Source organism: Haemaphysalis longicornis, unplaced genomic scaffold, assembly GCF_048455015.1.
Source record: "Haemaphysalis longicornis isolate Haplotype H1 unplaced genomic scaffold, Haemaphysalis longicornis Haplotype H1 scaffold_8, whole genome shotgun sequence".
In the NCBI taxonomy this organism is placed as follows: domain Eukaryota; kingdom Metazoa; phylum Arthropoda; class Arachnida; order Ixodida; family Ixodidae; genus Haemaphysalis; species Haemaphysalis longicornis.
This window is the reverse complement of record NW_027526445.1, coordinates 39,269,525-39,286,316: the sequence shown is the minus strand read 5'-3', so window position 1 is coordinate 39,286,316 and position 16,792 is coordinate 39,269,525. Positions and strand designations below refer to the sequence as shown.

Below are 16,792 nucleotides of genomic sequence, written 5' to 3'. Positions count from 1 at the left end.
GCTAGCCGTAGTAGTGGCAACTCTTGCTCAGAAAAAGACAGCCAAATCATAGCGTACTCCCCTCCAAAGTGATGCCCTATGATTATTACCTCAAAACGAAAATGAAGGAAGCTCAGACTTATAACAACAATCACATATTAAATGTCCTTGCGGATTTAAACCATCGTGATGGTCGTAAAACTTGCGTGCAGCTTTGCTACTTTCAAGGCTTACGGGGTAGTGAGAACTTCTTTCATTTTTGATATGAACAGTGAAGTTCATCATTTCTAAATTATGCGATTTCATAGTCCACAATGGCCGCATAAGGTGTGCTTAAGCATGACAATCCTGTGCTCTGAATGAGGAATGATTCGCATATTGCACCGGCGCACTGGCTTCTGTGCCTCTTTAAGATGAGGCATGATTCAAAATCAGGCTCACAGAAGTTGCAAATTATCACATGCGAGCCAAGCCTCCTTACAGTTCCGGTCCTTAGCGAGTTGGCATGTTCGGTGGCCGGTCGTTGATGCATCGTCCCGCCTGGGCACTGTAAGATTTTTTACAGGACAGTAGACGTTCGTAGACTACTGCCTGTTCACATTTGAAAAGGGTGTGCGTGACTCTTGTACACCTCTAGCGCACTTCCTCTTGATTGACTCTTCACACAGCCCACTCACCTTGTTGGGCACTGCAAAAAAGGAGATCCCCACCTGAGCGGCCTACAGTACTTTCCAGGGGGTGGCTTAGTTTCTAGATAGTCACAAAACGTTTTGGGGTGAGACTTCCTAGATGTAGCTGCCAGACCAAACAATGCCCCACATAGCATTTGACCGATATCGCGGTCCACGCATGGACCTTCATCCGCCTAGCCTCACATATCTTGTAATTATTCGCAAATGGCATTCGCAGACGTTCTGGTGAAGAGCGATGGTGCGCAGTTTTTCTTTTCAGTGTTGAGGAAGAGCTCACACTTTCGCCGATACATGGACTTAAATTTGCTGCATTGGAAGGCACAGAAGTAGGTCTGATAGGCTCCCTCCTCCGCAGTGCCGGGAGCTCTGTATAGAGAACAGGGTAGCGGACAATGTTGCAATGAGAAGCAACTTTCAGCAAACGGTTTGTATGGGGGTTTTATCGACTTCGTTTAACAACAGCTGACAAGACTTCTGCACATAGTCTCATTCGTATTTTCATTAAACAAACAAATGACAGTTTAACCTGTATCTACAGTCGCCGATATAAAAATGACGGAGCACACACCTAGTTGGAGCGCCGGAAATATGCCACCAGTCTATCCATAATGCCAGACCAACGTCATGAACTGCACTAAGACAAACATTTCGCTCCGTCATTTAATATGAGGAAGTGTGGGAATCGAAACGTTACTCATTTATACGTGATAACTTTGTAGTCTGCGTTATTTCATTGAATTTTTAAACGTGCATCCTAAACATACCGGTTTCCAATACAATCGATTTCGATCTTGATGTGTGTTGAAAAAAAAGTTGTCGCGAGCACTTCAGAGAACAGAATGTTCAAGTTTTTAAAGAATAAAGAATTAATTCTGCCCAGTGTGTATTGTACATATGATATTTATTCTGGTTTATTCTTTTTTTACAGGCATTGATAACCGCGGAAGTTTTCTACCAGAACACTGCCAGAGTAAAGTGAAGATGATTGAAGCACTCCTTTCTCCAACGAGTGCGATGACAGTCATATTGATTGTGTTGGTGTGGCTGTTGGCTCGATTTTGGTTCCCACAACTGAGAGTGCCCCCTGGTGCCCGGCTTCCACCAATGCCACCGGCCAGTTCCCTCAGCGGTCACGTCGAGCTAAACATCGGAAATTTCTGCCAAACGAAGGCGATCGAGTGGGCCAAGACCTACGGTCCGATTTTTAGGTAACGCTAGGAAGAAGTGTCGTAAACGGCAGAAATAGATACAATATTGTACCACTAGGCATCAAATAGTTTATCAAGCCAGTTGAACTGCACCACAACACGCTCAAACGTTTAGCTAACATGAATGAAAGCACGCGGTTGTTTGTAGAACGTTCGAATTTTATTTCCCCTCTAATGTCGCCACGTGTCGTTAAGAATAGATACTTAAATGTGTCAAAGCCATTGGAAAAAATTACAGCAGCTTACACTCATAGTGCAAGGCTGGTGAAACAGCAGGGCTGGTGGCCCCTCCCCCTTAGTCGATGAGCGGCTGTTGCACTTCACCCAGATTGCCGGACGTGCTGCTGAAAGTTCTCCATGACTGTAAGACGCGATTCGTTTTTTTCGCAGTCTTTCGCCTCTGTCCCAAAGTGCACCGTGTTAACACGCGCTAGAGCCCGGGGCAACCGGCTGCGAGAACAAGGAGTCTGTGCTGCCAACTTCTGGCAGGAACGTATGTGAACTGGTGAGGAGAAGAGCTCGTGAGAGGTCACGCCACGAACGCTGTGCAGTGTTCTTGAAGGTCGAGCTGGCTAACACCCGGCGCTCCCCACCAGACGCACGCTCACGTGCTCTGGGTACATGGCTTGGTAATTTTTAAGGTCGTCACCTGGAGCAAGCTGACGGGCAAGCCTGGACGACGCCAGACGCTCCTCCCGAGGCGCACGCTCACGTGCACTGGCCTGGCCTAAGCTGTCTGATGACGCTCCACTGGTGAACTAAAAGATAAAACAGCTCTTTTGTTAATGAGGGGAAGATTCACAGTTATTTACTCGAAGCCAAAGCTTCCGCTTCTCCCTTTGGCAAAGATGCAGCTGAAGACTTCAATTTTATTCACATGTCTCCAGCTGCTTGGAATTGCATGCATTCCCTGAATTGACAACTTCTCTTTGGGTGACTACCTTTATCACTATAGTTCCAGAACGTAGGTGGCGAGAGATCTGGCTTGGCTCGAGTGCCCGGTGCACTACTGTTCAGGTTGCAGGTGCAAGAGAGGAGGGAGTATCCCGCACTCAGTGGAGCCAGCGCAGTACGAGTGACTGTGACATCTACGCGGGTTGCGCATCATTCATTTCCATTAAACGGCTTTTCTGCAAGCCCCCGTTACCCAGATCCGTAAGAATGCGGAAAATACCATCGTGCACTAAAGTACGTGCTGCATCCTCCGACAGGAAATGCAGTCATCCGCAGGAGACAAGATTGGATCGCAAACAAAGAATTCTGGATAAACGTTCGCAGCTGGTGGCTGATATTTTCTACTCCGTTGTGGGTGCGGTTGGGACAGCCATCACTAGCTGGAGAAACGCCGGTTATTTTGCTTTAAAATGTACTTTTCAGCGTCAAATATACTCCAGTTCTAAAGGGCCATTTGTATTGAAACCTGCCTTTTTTCAAACTTTTTTATATTCCGCAAACCTTAACTAAATTGCGGCATGTAAGATACACATTTAGGGTTTTATATGTTGGTCCGATAACAAGGTGCTTATATATTTCAGATCAGGCATGAGAAATGAGCGGGTTTAAAAAATATCCTTGCTGGCCATGAAATACTTTGAACACTATCAGCCAACATTGCTATTTTTGCGAGTGAGCTTGACTACATGGATACAGTAGGCAGGTGCCTGAAAACAGCTCATTTTTGCGGGTTTACTATATATGGGTATCTAACAGAGCCACAACCCATTTAAAAAAATTACGACCCCAAGTTTACGATACTCTTGTAACGTAGACAAAAGTAAAAAATGGGTAGTTGAACGCGACGCACGTACACCTGCGTATGACCGCAGCCCAGTGTAGGGCATCCAAAGAAATTGACCATTTAGGGATATTGGTCGAGTAAAGAATTCTCGACAGGAGGGGGGGGGGTTCGAATTTCCTCTTAATTTGCCGCGGCAGGCGGGTTTCTGACGGAGGCGAAAATAAAAAATGCAAGTGTGTTAGAGATTTCGGCGCACGTGAAAAAGATCCCTAAGTGGTCAAAATTAATAGGTAGCCAACCACTACGGCGCGCCTAATCGCCTGTGTAGCGTCGGTTGGTTAAACATGATAATCAATCAATAAATATCCCCATCAAGCACAAGAGCAGCTGCCCGTAACTTGTATAGAAATTGCATCCTTGGTCTGGACAGGGTACCAACTTAGACAATAGGCCAACCCGACTGGGAGTAAGTGCAGGTTTTAAACGAAATTTATCCTTATTGGGACTGATGGCGTCCTATTATAAAATCATCCTTTTTCGCCATTTACGAGGTGGTCGATTGAGAAGCTCTGATAAGAGATCTGGATACAGGACCCGTGTGTGAAACGCGGCTTTCATTGTTTTAGAACGGTCACTTGAACAGTGCCAGAAATCAACGGTTCTCTATAACACAATACATGCATCAATAATGAAGCAAAAGTACAGTAGTATACCTTTATCTCCTAAACCACGTATCGGTATACTTTTCGATCGTTTGTAGATGCGTTGACTAAGTGCGTGAAACATCGTCGCATGAGTTCATTCTTCACAGACCCATTTGGGTCTGTGAATGTTTCAAGACCGATTGGACGCACTTTCAGCAAAGTCTGGACTAGCTTTTAAAGATTTTAACGCCCGTTTGCGCTGATTTGACATTACAAAGCTTTCGCGCTAACCTAAACTTTCTTTAGAAAAGGATTGTAATTTTTGCTTTGTTGAGTATGTGCCCTTGTAGATTATCGATTACAAGAAAAACTCTCATCGACAGAAGTAGAAGTTTCCGCAACGGAAAACTGCACGACCGGAGAACAACTCGCTCATGTTCCCCGGCTTAGTGGCACTTTCCTGAACACCGCTATCAAACGCTTCTTCCCCACATGTGCATACAAACTACTAACGAACTAACATGTCTGAGCGGAGGCTTATAAGCAATATTAAATTGTTACTTCAATCTGCCAGCCCCTCTTGATAATGAATTCGGTTTCTTGCGCCTCTTTTAAATTATAACGAATGCTTTTTTTGCGTTCCAAGCATTCTACCGCAGGGTTTAGGGAAGGTAAACCATGTTTGATCGCGCGTTCTAAATGTGAATTATTCTTGCCCGTATACCAACGTCAGATATGCCTTTGAATGGGTGAAACAAGCTGTCGTGTTACCCTTTTTAATACGTGTAGTTTATTTGCTGGTGCACAAGTTTTCACTAGCACCATAACGAAAAGGAAAAGGCAATAGGGCAACTTCGTAGCCGTTTTTTCTCTCACAAAAAAAACAGCCTCGTGATAATTGGTGTGAGATTTTTGAAGAGAATTATCTTTTGTCTGGCAGGTTGAAACTAAATTGCATGGACATTGTGATTTTAAACGATTTGGAAAGCATCAAGAAATATCTTAACAAAAAGGAGTTGCTCCATCGTGCAAGGTGCCTCTTGACTGATCGTGAATACTACGTCGGTAAGTAGTCGAAATATGGTTCCTTTTCTTATACTTGCTCCGCCCCACGTAGCAATATGTATAGGTGAAGGCCGAGAAGGTACGTGGGCTCTCACACGCCGTATTCCGCGAGTCGCGCTAGCCATTTAACCGGAAGAGAGTATATGGTATATGGTAGGTAGTATATGGTTTATTGAACCCTACATGTTGAGGGAGTGCAGGATATTGAGTGTTGGTATCGAAGGAATCATCCTGGGTGGTTCACATCTTTTGTATGGGAGGTCATGCCCTGCCGCAGCACGAAGAGCCCGGGTCAGTAGGTGACACTGGTTTCCCAGGTCCGCGCTGGTCAGCACGGCCTCCCCAGCTCCGGTGGTACTGGCAAGGTGTCCGATACATTTTTTACACCATTAAGCTTCTGCATCGTGTTTATTTGGGTTGTTGGGAGTTCCGCAGCAGCACTTTCATTCGTGGCTAAAGCGTGCGAGGCACACCTTGTGCAATTGTTAGTCGTCTGCATATAAATTTTCTTGAAATCTGAGTAGTATTGTTGCGTTTTCTATATTGAGCTGTAGATGTATATAGATGCTGATACTTTCACCGTGTAAGCCTCTGATGTTTTATTATGACCCAGCTTTGTTCCGTAATGGGCTCATAGTGTACGATCCCAGGGGAGTGGTGTTGCACGAGCAGAACTATTTTCAACCGGTGGTCAATTTGGCCCTTTATTTGTAGAGCGTAGCACAAAGTAGCAAGGCATGTATTACGGACCTGTGTTGTTTTTCCAGGTATTACACAGGAACCCGACGCGCTACTATAAGGGTTAATAACGTGGCATTCCGGCATTTCACTTCAGCAAAACTGCTCAATCATTCCTAGCTATGCGGGACCGATCAAGGGTAGAGGCAGGGAAATTGTGGTTCTGTGCGGGCGGTAAATATGCTTCGCTATCATGGCAGAGGAAGTGACTGGGAGAAAAAAAAAAGATGGTTTTGGGGTTAAAATTGAATGTTGACGCTACACTTAGTGCCCAATGTCTACAGAAAGGCTGTGGCGAGCCATGTTATTTTAGTATTCAATGAAAAAGCTGGTTAGACAAACCTTTGCTGGAATTTTATAGATCACTTGAGTACAACACTTCTGATTGTGCACAAACTGTATTTAAATGAGTGTAACAATGCTAAACTGGTACCATTTTTAACGAACAGCACAAACTCGGAAGAACGGCGCTTACGCGAGCGAGTAAGAGGTGGGGTTAATAAGCAAGATGTGCCATGAAGGACGTTGCTTATTCACCACAATCGGACACGGGTGGTGGTTTTTAAATCTAGCCGCCATCGTTAAGGATGTTCTAACCACCGCTTAGTTGCCTAACCAGTGTCATTCATGGATGTACTTTGAAAGGGGGGAAAGAAGCGGCCAGGTTGCACGCCTATTTAAAAGGGAAAAAAATTGCACCTTAGAAATATATTCTGCTCTATTGTGGGGAAAGATTACATAACATGATGCCGCAAAACAAACATTTACGATTCCTAATTGGGTCTCATAGCGTCTCCCCCTACACAGAAACGTTTATTCGGTTTGTGGCAACACTTTCTAGCAGAAATAATATTTCTGTTGTTGAAATGTTGAGCATTGCAAAGAAGGAAAATATTTACAACTGCGCACATAGAAAGCATGAGTCTTCAGGCTGAAGGAAACCCATTGGAAAAAAAAGAATTTCGACGTGGAAGGAACAGAGATTCTGAATATTCACGTAGATGAAGTGATGTAGAGCTACATAGAACTCAATTAATATTACTCCATCACAATAGATTGACTAGAAAATGAGTTCAGCAAATGTTCGCCCCCCCGTTCGTTTCTGTCAGTTTCATTGTCGTTCATGTCTCTACAGCTGGGTACTTTAATTATTATCGTGACGTAGTCTCACTACACAGGCCATTTTGAGCACATCCTTCTGAATCACTTGCGGGGCAAATGTGGGTATAAGGTAATCTTTTAAACCTGTATCGTTAATAGGCACTGCGCCGTAAGACCGCTGTTCTGTACCCAAATATAGTGCTGTACGCACGTGATACGGTAGGATATCCTTGTTTCGGCAATTGCTGCCAGTTTGACATTATGACATTTTTTCCCATGGCGTAACCAGCGTTACCACAGCCACAGTTTTCGTGCAAAAGCTCTTCACCGTAACGTTGTTTACTGATATGAATGACGAAAAATGCCCCCGCGCCGAAGTACATAAACATTAAAAAGTTTTTTTCTTGAATGACACACATAAAACATATATACCCAAATAACACGCATATATTACGTGTTTTGATTTGTGGTCCGAACTGACTCTTGACTGCGAATACCCAATTTAATGGGTCTCAAGGTCCTTCGGTTACCTTCGTGAAAGAGCAAAGAGCAGACGTCAGGCTCGTATGAAGGCTTTGTGGGAAAGGGGGGGGTGCAGCGTGAGCGCGTGCCAACGCTCGGTCGGTGCGGATTAGACTGGTGATGTCGCGCAGTCTGCTACAGCGCAGAAGAGCAAGTTCCAGAACCTTCACCCGCAAACTGATGATGCAAGTGGGCCAGACTTGAAGGGCATGCGTTTTTGCGCAAGCTTCTTCTTGCGCATTCGTTGAGAAGAACACCCTCGGGAAGTATTTTTCTTTTAAGACGATAGGCTTGCTTGGGCTACCTCACCGAGAAAATTTCGGCCTTTCTGTCAGTTTTCCGTCTGTAACGCGATTCAGCTATCCGGCTAAAGTGAAATATAAGCTGCACAGCAGGTTTATATACCCACAGCCAAATCTAAACGTCAATGACCAGTGGCAATGTTAATTCTTGTCAACATTGTTGAACAAGGACAGAAAATTGCGCAAATATGACGCAGAAAATCAATACATAAGTGGCACTTGCAGTGTTCCATAAAACAATTCCATGGATGCTTGATTCAAATGAAATACTGATACACTGCATAAAAAATGCACTACGTAACCTGCTGTCGCGCGCGCCACTATAGGCCTTATGCAAAATCTGCTGCCCTCTCGCGGCCACCGCGAGCGCGACCGCCATGTTCAAGGGCTCAACTGGAAAGCGAAGCATCGAACTGCAGCGAGTTCCCGGCGATCTATCGTTTCCTGTCGTCCAGGATGCCTACATACTGTTGTGTGCCATGTTGCACACAAAGTGGGAACAAGGATGCTCAAGGGGCAAAGCTAAGAATGCTAGAAGTCAAAGTATTAATGTTTATTGCGTGTCGCGCGCGCGTGTGTGCGTGCCGCGCGTGCGTGTCGGGCGCGCAGCGAATCGTATCCGTGTAAAATTCGTTCATGTAACAATGACAACAACAAATTATGTCCGTGTGATATGAAAGGGGTTACCAAAGAACTGCCTGCTTGTCTCAATATGCCAGAATTACCTCGCGCTAACGCAGCGGCGATTGCGGACTATACTACCTCGGTGATCGGCGCGAACGCGACCTCGCGCTAACTCAGCGGCGATTGCGGACTACCACTTCGGTGATCGGCGCGAACGAGATCGAAGCTATTGAAAGAATTACAGCGAATGCTGAATGGAACGGCCAGCGCTCGTGCGTGTAATACTGATAAATTAGCGTTCGTGCTTGCTGGTCCGGTGTTTGAAATTATTTGATCCCTCGGAAGGCAGGAGTGTCAACTGGCTTGAACATAGAGGGCGCAACCGCTGTGTTTACATGCTTTGTGAGATCAAGGCGAACGTCGCTGCTACAGTTCATGTACGGACGTACTTTATGTACTGTTTGAAAGATTCACTTTTTTACATTCTCACAACGAAGAGAAGTTTGCACGCGATGTAAGCATTGTGCGTTCACTCCAAATGCAGGGCAAAATGAGTTCGAGTGGTTGCGTGAACGAACTCCGTGCCGAACATGAACCATCGCTTGATCCGCGATTTTTCTTGCCATGCATGACGATTATCTGGCCAAAAGCACACGCAAAAAAAAAAAAAAAAAACGCTGCGCAAAAAAAGACGCCCTTCTAACGAAAAAAGATACATGGAAAAAGACGCAGTTTAGGTACATTTATTGTATGCCTTAGTTCTGCAATTAGCGCAATAAATGATTATTGAGCATTTTCAGTGCATAATTGAGGAGGTAGAACGAAGGCGAGGAGGGGGTAGCTGTTTCGTAGACATTTCGTAGGCTCCGTAGACATTTCGTAGGCTCCGGTAGCAGGCACAACGCACAGCAACAGCAGGACCAGCGACACTGAAACCAAACAACAGACCCATGAAATTCAATACAGGCACAGAAACATTACCTGTTCAAGAACTAGACTAGTGCTTACAAATAAGAGAAGGGGAGAAAGCCGTCATTTAGACCTAAATTTGAATACGGTGTGACGTGGCCTTTAATGCAGACCCTTGGGAATAAACAGGACGGCTGGTAGTTGAAGCATTTATGACGATTATAAAAATAATCCAAGATGATTTACGTAGTGTGCAACTAGAGCACCGTGGTCTTGGACCATGTAGAGACTACAGTACCTGCTCTGCATAACAAGAGAGTCCTTAAACACTCCATAAATAGTATACACGTTAACAAGCGTGGGTAAAATAAATTAACAGAGTCTTCACACAGACAAAATAAATGAAACGAGCGCCACAAGCAAAGGTGACGAAAATATGACAGCCCTTTTAATGACCCTCGCACAAACAATGCGCTTGCGCATGATGCGTTCAGGTGTGCTTTCACGCGACAGAAAGCGCAACCCGCAGTCCATAGCGTTAGTCCTACAAAAATTAATCACGAACTGTGTTCGATCGTTTGTAATCTGCACATTCATTATCGTGGCAAGAATTCCTTAGTATTTATTTTTCATTCAAAACGCTTCCATGAATCGAAAATGTACTCTGCACCGGGCTGCAGCATTGCAGTGCTATTTGATTTATTAAAAACGGGATTTTTTTTGCGAGCGACCCAGGATTGCTGTTACAAAAACAAGCGCGAAGTTGAATCGCGGAAGAGCGAGCATTCGTCAATGTTTTTTCGCTTTCATAAGGAAGATTTACCGCACTGTTTGTTGCAAAACACGATACCCCAGCGCTACTTGAACAAACAAGAGCCGTGAGCCAAATATTTATTTCATAAAATAAGAAACGCACAAGAAGTGAAACGGAACACGCGTGTTGCGGCTGCCCGAGCGACTGATTTTTCAAAACTTCGATTTGCGTGCGGCACCATTGATGGCTCGGTAAGCTTTAGAATGTAATTCATTCTAGGCACCATTAAAGAACTTCTGCGCAAACTCAAAAGCACATACAAATAACAACAAACCAAGAGTACTTACCCGGCGCACCGTTTCGTCTTCATCGTCGGCAGGCAAACGTACGATTCGGTGGCGAACTTCTAACTGCGCTCCTGGTGCCGTTGTGATTGCGTTTTGGACGCGTAATATGTCTCCGCGAAGCCGTACGGGAACCGGGGCAACGCAGACAAGTCCACACACCATTCATCAGTAATTACGTGCGACAACACAGCACGAGACGTGCAGCGAGTCACCAAGACGCGATAACACGCACGCGCAGCACCTTGTAGCACACGTATTCCCGACCGGCGCTATCCTTAAACATGGCGTCGAAGCGAGGGTTCGATTCGGCTGCGACAGAGGCAGACAGAGGGCAGCACTTTTGCATAAGGCCTATAGCTTCACCGGCATTTTAGGAATCGAACGCAAGAAGTTACGCAAGCTTTCACTGGATAGGTTCCACATTCCGCTTGGAACCCACGTGGGGTAGGGCAGTTTGGTTCTATAAATGTTGAAGCAGGGCGCCTTGGTTCACACGCGTCTCCGTCGTATGGCAGCGCTGGCATCGAGGCAGCCGGACTGGAGCAGTGGAACGCGATAAATTTAGGTTGACTGGGCCAAACTTCTAGCGTGTTTGCCTTGGAAGGAGGGCGAAGGCCGAGGAACGGCATGAGAGGTGAGCGGAAAGAGAAGGGAGGCCATTACTTTGCAAATGTTGACGAAAGACTATCGTGTTTTGTCGAAATTTGGAACGAAAGGATGAGATACGCGACCAATTTTTTTACTAGTTTTCGGGTGCCTGGCATTTGAAACTTCGGTGAGCGTCGGTCAACAAGTCTGGTACTCCTTTGCCGAACCTGTGCGTATGCCTGCTATATCACGAGCCACGTAACGTCCGTGTTCTTTAGCAGAAGTGTGGTAAACTCTGCTCCGAATGTGTTGTTACTGAATGCCTTTCCCCCGTAAACTCGCAAAAACTCGTCGGCATCGGCAAAGAGTCCCAACTTCTTGATGTATGTGTGCCAAAGTGTATTTCGGAGCTTGATTTAGTGTTCACCGGAACAATAAAAATGCGCCTTTTCCTCACCAAGATAATGCGCTGCCGCTGTACTTCGGTGGCGCTTATTTTGAGACTTGTTCGAGGCGTTGCTTCATCATTATTCGGCACCTTGGAATTTTCGCTTCGAGGTATTGTTAGGCTGTTGAGCCGCATTTTCGTAGCGGCGAGGCTTTCCCCCTGTGTAACAGCTTTTACCGCGGTAGTGAAATCTTGTGCTGCTCGTCCATGTTTGGGAGTGCTTTTTCAAACCGTGTCCTTAGCAGTTCGGTGCCCGCGCTTTGTTCGTCCAGGCATTTCATGCCAATGCTTTTAAGTTCCGAGTCACGGTGCAGACCTTTCAACTCCTTGTTGCCTTTCACCGCCGCTATAACCACGGTAACGCTTCCACACAGGGTATTCTGTTGCTTCTTAATACCAGAGGTCCTTGAACCGTTCAGCATAGTAATGTTTCCACTGCTTTGAACATTGTGGTTGGAAGTTTTACATTCGCCGTTACTAGATTTTATGAAGTAAATTAGCGTCTCGACTAGGGCCAGTTGGTTCATTCTGATCTTAAACAACAGCGCAAAAGACAAGGACTAGGAAAGAAGCACAGACAAGCGCTGTAGTGGTCTGAACCATTAGGGATAGATATTTTGGTTTTATCGAATCGCTGGGCTCTGAGTGCCCGTGTTCCCAGTGCATTTCTCGCATCGTCGTGATACCTTTATTGTCCAGTATAGGAATGTGTACGTTGTATAGTGTGTCGATTTGTAGCTCCTGAATCTGTAAAAGCTTCTTTGCATTTTCGGCAGCGATGAACACATGCACCATCGGAGGCATTTTGTCTCCTCTTGACCTCCAAAGACACCCACAGTCAAGGCCTCCTCTTCTAGTAAATCACATCCTAGTCTCTAGAAAGCATCTCAAGTGATAAAGAGGCGTGTTTAAAACAAGAAAGAATAAGCCTCTGCTGTGCCTTCATTTATTCCTTGTTTCTTGCGTAGCTGCTGTGTTCAAGTGTGGTATACCCTGCACAAAATGTGCAAACGCTGTTATGCCGAAGGGGCATATGCACCAAAAAACGAATCTTTCTGTTTCCCATTACAAACAAGTGAAGTCTGCGTGTAGTATGCAGCCCTAAACCCGAGAGAGTTGGCGCCGCCCAGAGCAGAACCGCTGGCGATGCAATTACACACACCTAAGCACCCTGCTGCAGACAGATTCCCGAATTCACCTGATTTCACTTTCAGGGCGGTGCTAATAGCTGTAGTTCTTTATAAGTGTCCGTATTCCTTGAATTGGGTTGCAGGAATAGGAACCGTGAATGGCGAAGAATGGGACGCAAACAGAAAATTCTGCATGAATATGTTACGCAATCTGGGATTTGCCAAAACTGCAATGGAAGAGCGCATGATGGTAAGATGTCAAACTTGGTGAAACATTTTTTTTTTTACTTTTAGTTTGGGAAAAACCTCACCGTGCACAGGTTTTCGTAAATAGGTTAACCGGAGCCGTCTTTATTTTGAGAAATTTCCTGAATTTCGGATCTGTCAGTATCCGTTAGCACATATGTAAAGCTAGGAAAGACAACCTGCAAATAAACATTGACTAATTGCGTTTTCTTTAGGCGATCGCGTTAAAAACATTATCGATCGCACGCTTAAAAAGCAACAGTGAAGTAAAATATGCTTCACATGAATTGCAATAGCTTTACTTCAACTTGCCTTCAGATCGTGACGTGAAGTACCTTCTTTTGTCGTCTCCACAAGAAAAGAAGCATACTATACGGGAATCATATTTGAGGCGCTGTAGCAGATACTACGTGATCTCCTGCTTTTCGGGAATGGCAACTCTTTGTTGTCTGCTGGTTTTTCAGGGTATGCCGGAACTCGGCAAATATAGAGTCCTTTCCCCTACACTTTGCGCCGGCTGTACTTTCGTTTTTGGGTGTTTTGTTGCGGACAACACAACTGGTAATGCTATTTGTCTTTCAAAAGATAGAGCGGAAGAACATGTGTGGCCCGTATGCGTGGCACATAAAAAAGTGGAAGACGAAAAACACTCCGACGACAACCTAAAGAGGACACATTTATTCCTGAAACTATGATAAAAACGTTTCACGTGCGCTTATTTTCGGTCATTTTCGCATCAAAGTTCAATGGCTTGAAGCGATAGTGGCTTCAAGCGATAAACAAACAGCACGTTTGAATAACAAGCGAAATGTGTATTTTTTCTTAAATGTAAAAGCAATGGCATGCCGATGGTTACCTGATTATTTATGCATTTTCAAAAATATTTGTAACGTGAACTATTCACGATAATCCCCCAGAGCTCACACACACCAACGCTTAAGTAGTACCATCATGAACGTCAGGGTGACAAAATAAACCGAGTTGAATTCTACGCTTCAAAACAGTTCAACGCAGTAGCTGTACGCTGCTCTGCGACGCATTGCGCATAGTTTTATTTTGTATTTGTTCGTCACGCCGCCATTCAAACCATGCACTTTGAATTTTACTTTTTCTCTACTCTCAGCGATGGGGTTTTCGAGCTTTTAATCTTGTTTTCTTGACAACCATCGCAGTTATTTTCGGATGAAATGAATGATGTAGCGCCTATTTACTTGCTTACATTCTCCTGAAATGGGTTCTTAAATTACTCTTAAACAATGTCCTCCTTCGCGAGCCGTGCCACCAGCGGTAGTTACGTTGCTTGTGTATGCTCATATACGATACGGATTCCAGCGGGTATGGCAGACATACTTGTACCAGGGCCATTGGAAACAGCTTGAGCGGATGCCAACACCTCGAAGGAAAATGTTGCGCGGTTCGTTAGGATAAATGTCCGGTATAAAAGCGTATGACGCGTCTGGTCGCGTTTTTGTCATGTAATTAAAAAGGTTCCCAGCACAAAAAGCTGTAAGGCGATTCCTAGAGTTTATTTGTTCTCCCTTGTGACATACGCTGTTACAAAGGCAAGTTACATGGCAAAGAGTATACGGGGATAAGGCTGTCCAAACAATACTTTGGTAGAGTACTTTAAACGAGCTTCAATTGGCGATATGCCCAGCTATGTTCCGGAAATATCCTAAAGGGGTTTACAAAAGGTGAGTGAATGTACTGCAAATGTACTCCCTTACATTTACCCGCTGAAAGAAAGCTATGTTCATTCCCAGGGCTTGAAAAAGCTTCTTTCTTATTTCTCTGGTGAATTTACTGTTGTTGAGGTATCCTGCGTTAGAAAAAGTGGATCTGAAAAAATTTAGGTGTTAAGATCATATGACAGACACTCTGCGGAACAATATACACGGACGTCTAATTTCTCGCACCTTGGTCAAGGCCTGAGGTTTAGGTATTTCTTTTACATTGTTTAGCATTTTAGTACAAACCATGCAAGTGTAGTCATACTGCGATTATCCATATTGATCAAAATAATAAAATAGCCGCAGAATTAAAATGCAGCTTCCATCTCCTAATAAACACAGAATAAAAGAGAAATATGTATGCATTTGGAGGTTACTCAAAATTGCTAAACGTCGGAGAGAACTTCACGAAAAAAATCAAATACGGAAACATCTGTTCTGTACAAAATGTACATGCTGCAATTGCATTCACTGTCTGCAAAAAAGGAAATAGTTTCTAGGGTACCCATGGTTAGCCGCACAAAAGCAGTACTACGCGGAAAACAATTATCTATTGGCCATATTATTGATTCTTAGAAAATGTTATCAGTGTAGCGCAACACTTATTTATACAGACTGCTAAACGCCTGCGCAATAAAAGGCACTGACAAGTTCAATTGGACAATGGAGAATTTATGGCTTCTGGGATACGGTGGGCGACATTTCGAACCTTTACATTTGTCTCTCCGGAAGGTTATTATTGTTTCACTGACTTGATAGGGACTCTGATTCACAATGATTTTAGGAAGAATTCCGGATCTTTAGAGGAAAGTTGGAAGAAGCAAATGGCGAGGCCGTGGATATAAAAAAGTACCTCCTGGGCTGCGTCGCCAACAACATCGCCTGGTTTGTCTTCCCACTGGAGTCTGCCGGCCTGGAAGGAGCGAGGCACCAGATGACCTCCGCAATGGAACGTTTACGCACGCTGTTGAGTACCGGGCCGCCCTTTGTGATGTGGCCAAGTATGGTGCGGAAAGTGGTTCAGTTCATTCCGTCCACGAGAAGCTGGTTAATGAACGGCGTTTTCAGAAAGATGGACGAAATAACCCTGTAAGCCTAATCGTACTTCTTCTTAGCTTTTCTCACCGCATGTTTGAAGGTTTCACAAATTTACAAAGATTTTCTTAATGTATTCCACAAAATACCAGGGTGCAGAGCTGAACCCAAGTTTACCCTTTTCGTTGGAACTAATCGTTATTGTCGTCGCAGTCTGGTACATGCCAGATTCATTATTGAATTGAAAACCAGCGAAAAGCTTTCATACAGTATTTATAAAAGTTTGTCGAGTATTGCAGTTTTCGTCAAAATCTTTCTTGCGCGAAATCAACGCGCCGGATTCTGTACCAAAGTTTATTTGACAAGAGGAGTCAGGCAAAATATTCATTGAGCCCTCTGTCAGGATGTATTACCTTCTGGTAATATTTTTGATGTAGTTCGTGATATGTACGGTATACTATTCAATTGATCATACCACCATTACGCAATCAATTCTTTTTGTTATAAAGGAATAATGTGCCTATAATAGCATGACCGTATAATATTAGGAACCGTAAAGTTTTGGTATTTTGTCTCTTTCAAATTCAGTTTCACCACTGCGTCTAAGTTACGCCAGTTCTTTAACGGTCACACCACTGAGTTTCAGCGAACCAAAGGATTTGGCGAAAAATGCATTCATAAAAACAACAAAATTTTAATCAATGCCTCACTGCATACACGAATTTCGTTGAGGTTTGAAAACAACCTTACAATTTGGGGTGAGTGCTTATGGTATTGACACTATTGGACGCAAGTATGGTAAAACGAGGTGTTCGGGTATAAAAGAGGCGGCTTGATTTCGCAATGAATGATTTATTTGTGTAATATTTTCCCTTCCGCTACAATTAGATTTTATTAGTTCAAAACGGTGAGTGAATAGAGCTGAAATAAGAGTGCTGTATTGTTCTTCACTCCAAAAAGTTCCCTTTTGTAAATGATTGTACCACAGAAGA

The 16,792-nt window shown here is 44.3% G+C and overlaps 1 protein-coding gene across 1 annotated transcript; it reads left to right on the top strand.

Moving 5' to 3' along the window:
- Window positions 1–5,207: 5,207 nt before the first annotated feature.
- LOC144150255 (cytochrome P450 2C40-like) lies at window positions 5,208–15,946 on the top strand. Its single transcript, XM_077682112.1, has 3 exons — window positions 5,208–5,326; window positions 12,933–13,039; window positions 15,550–15,946. The coding sequence occupies exons 1-3, from the start codon at window positions 5,218–5,220 to the stop codon at window positions 15,856–15,858; spliced, it is 525 nt and encodes a 174-aa protein (XP_077538238.1). The 5' UTR covers window positions 5,208–5,217; the 3' UTR covers window positions 15,859–15,946.
- Window positions 15,947–16,792: the final 846 nt, after the last annotated feature.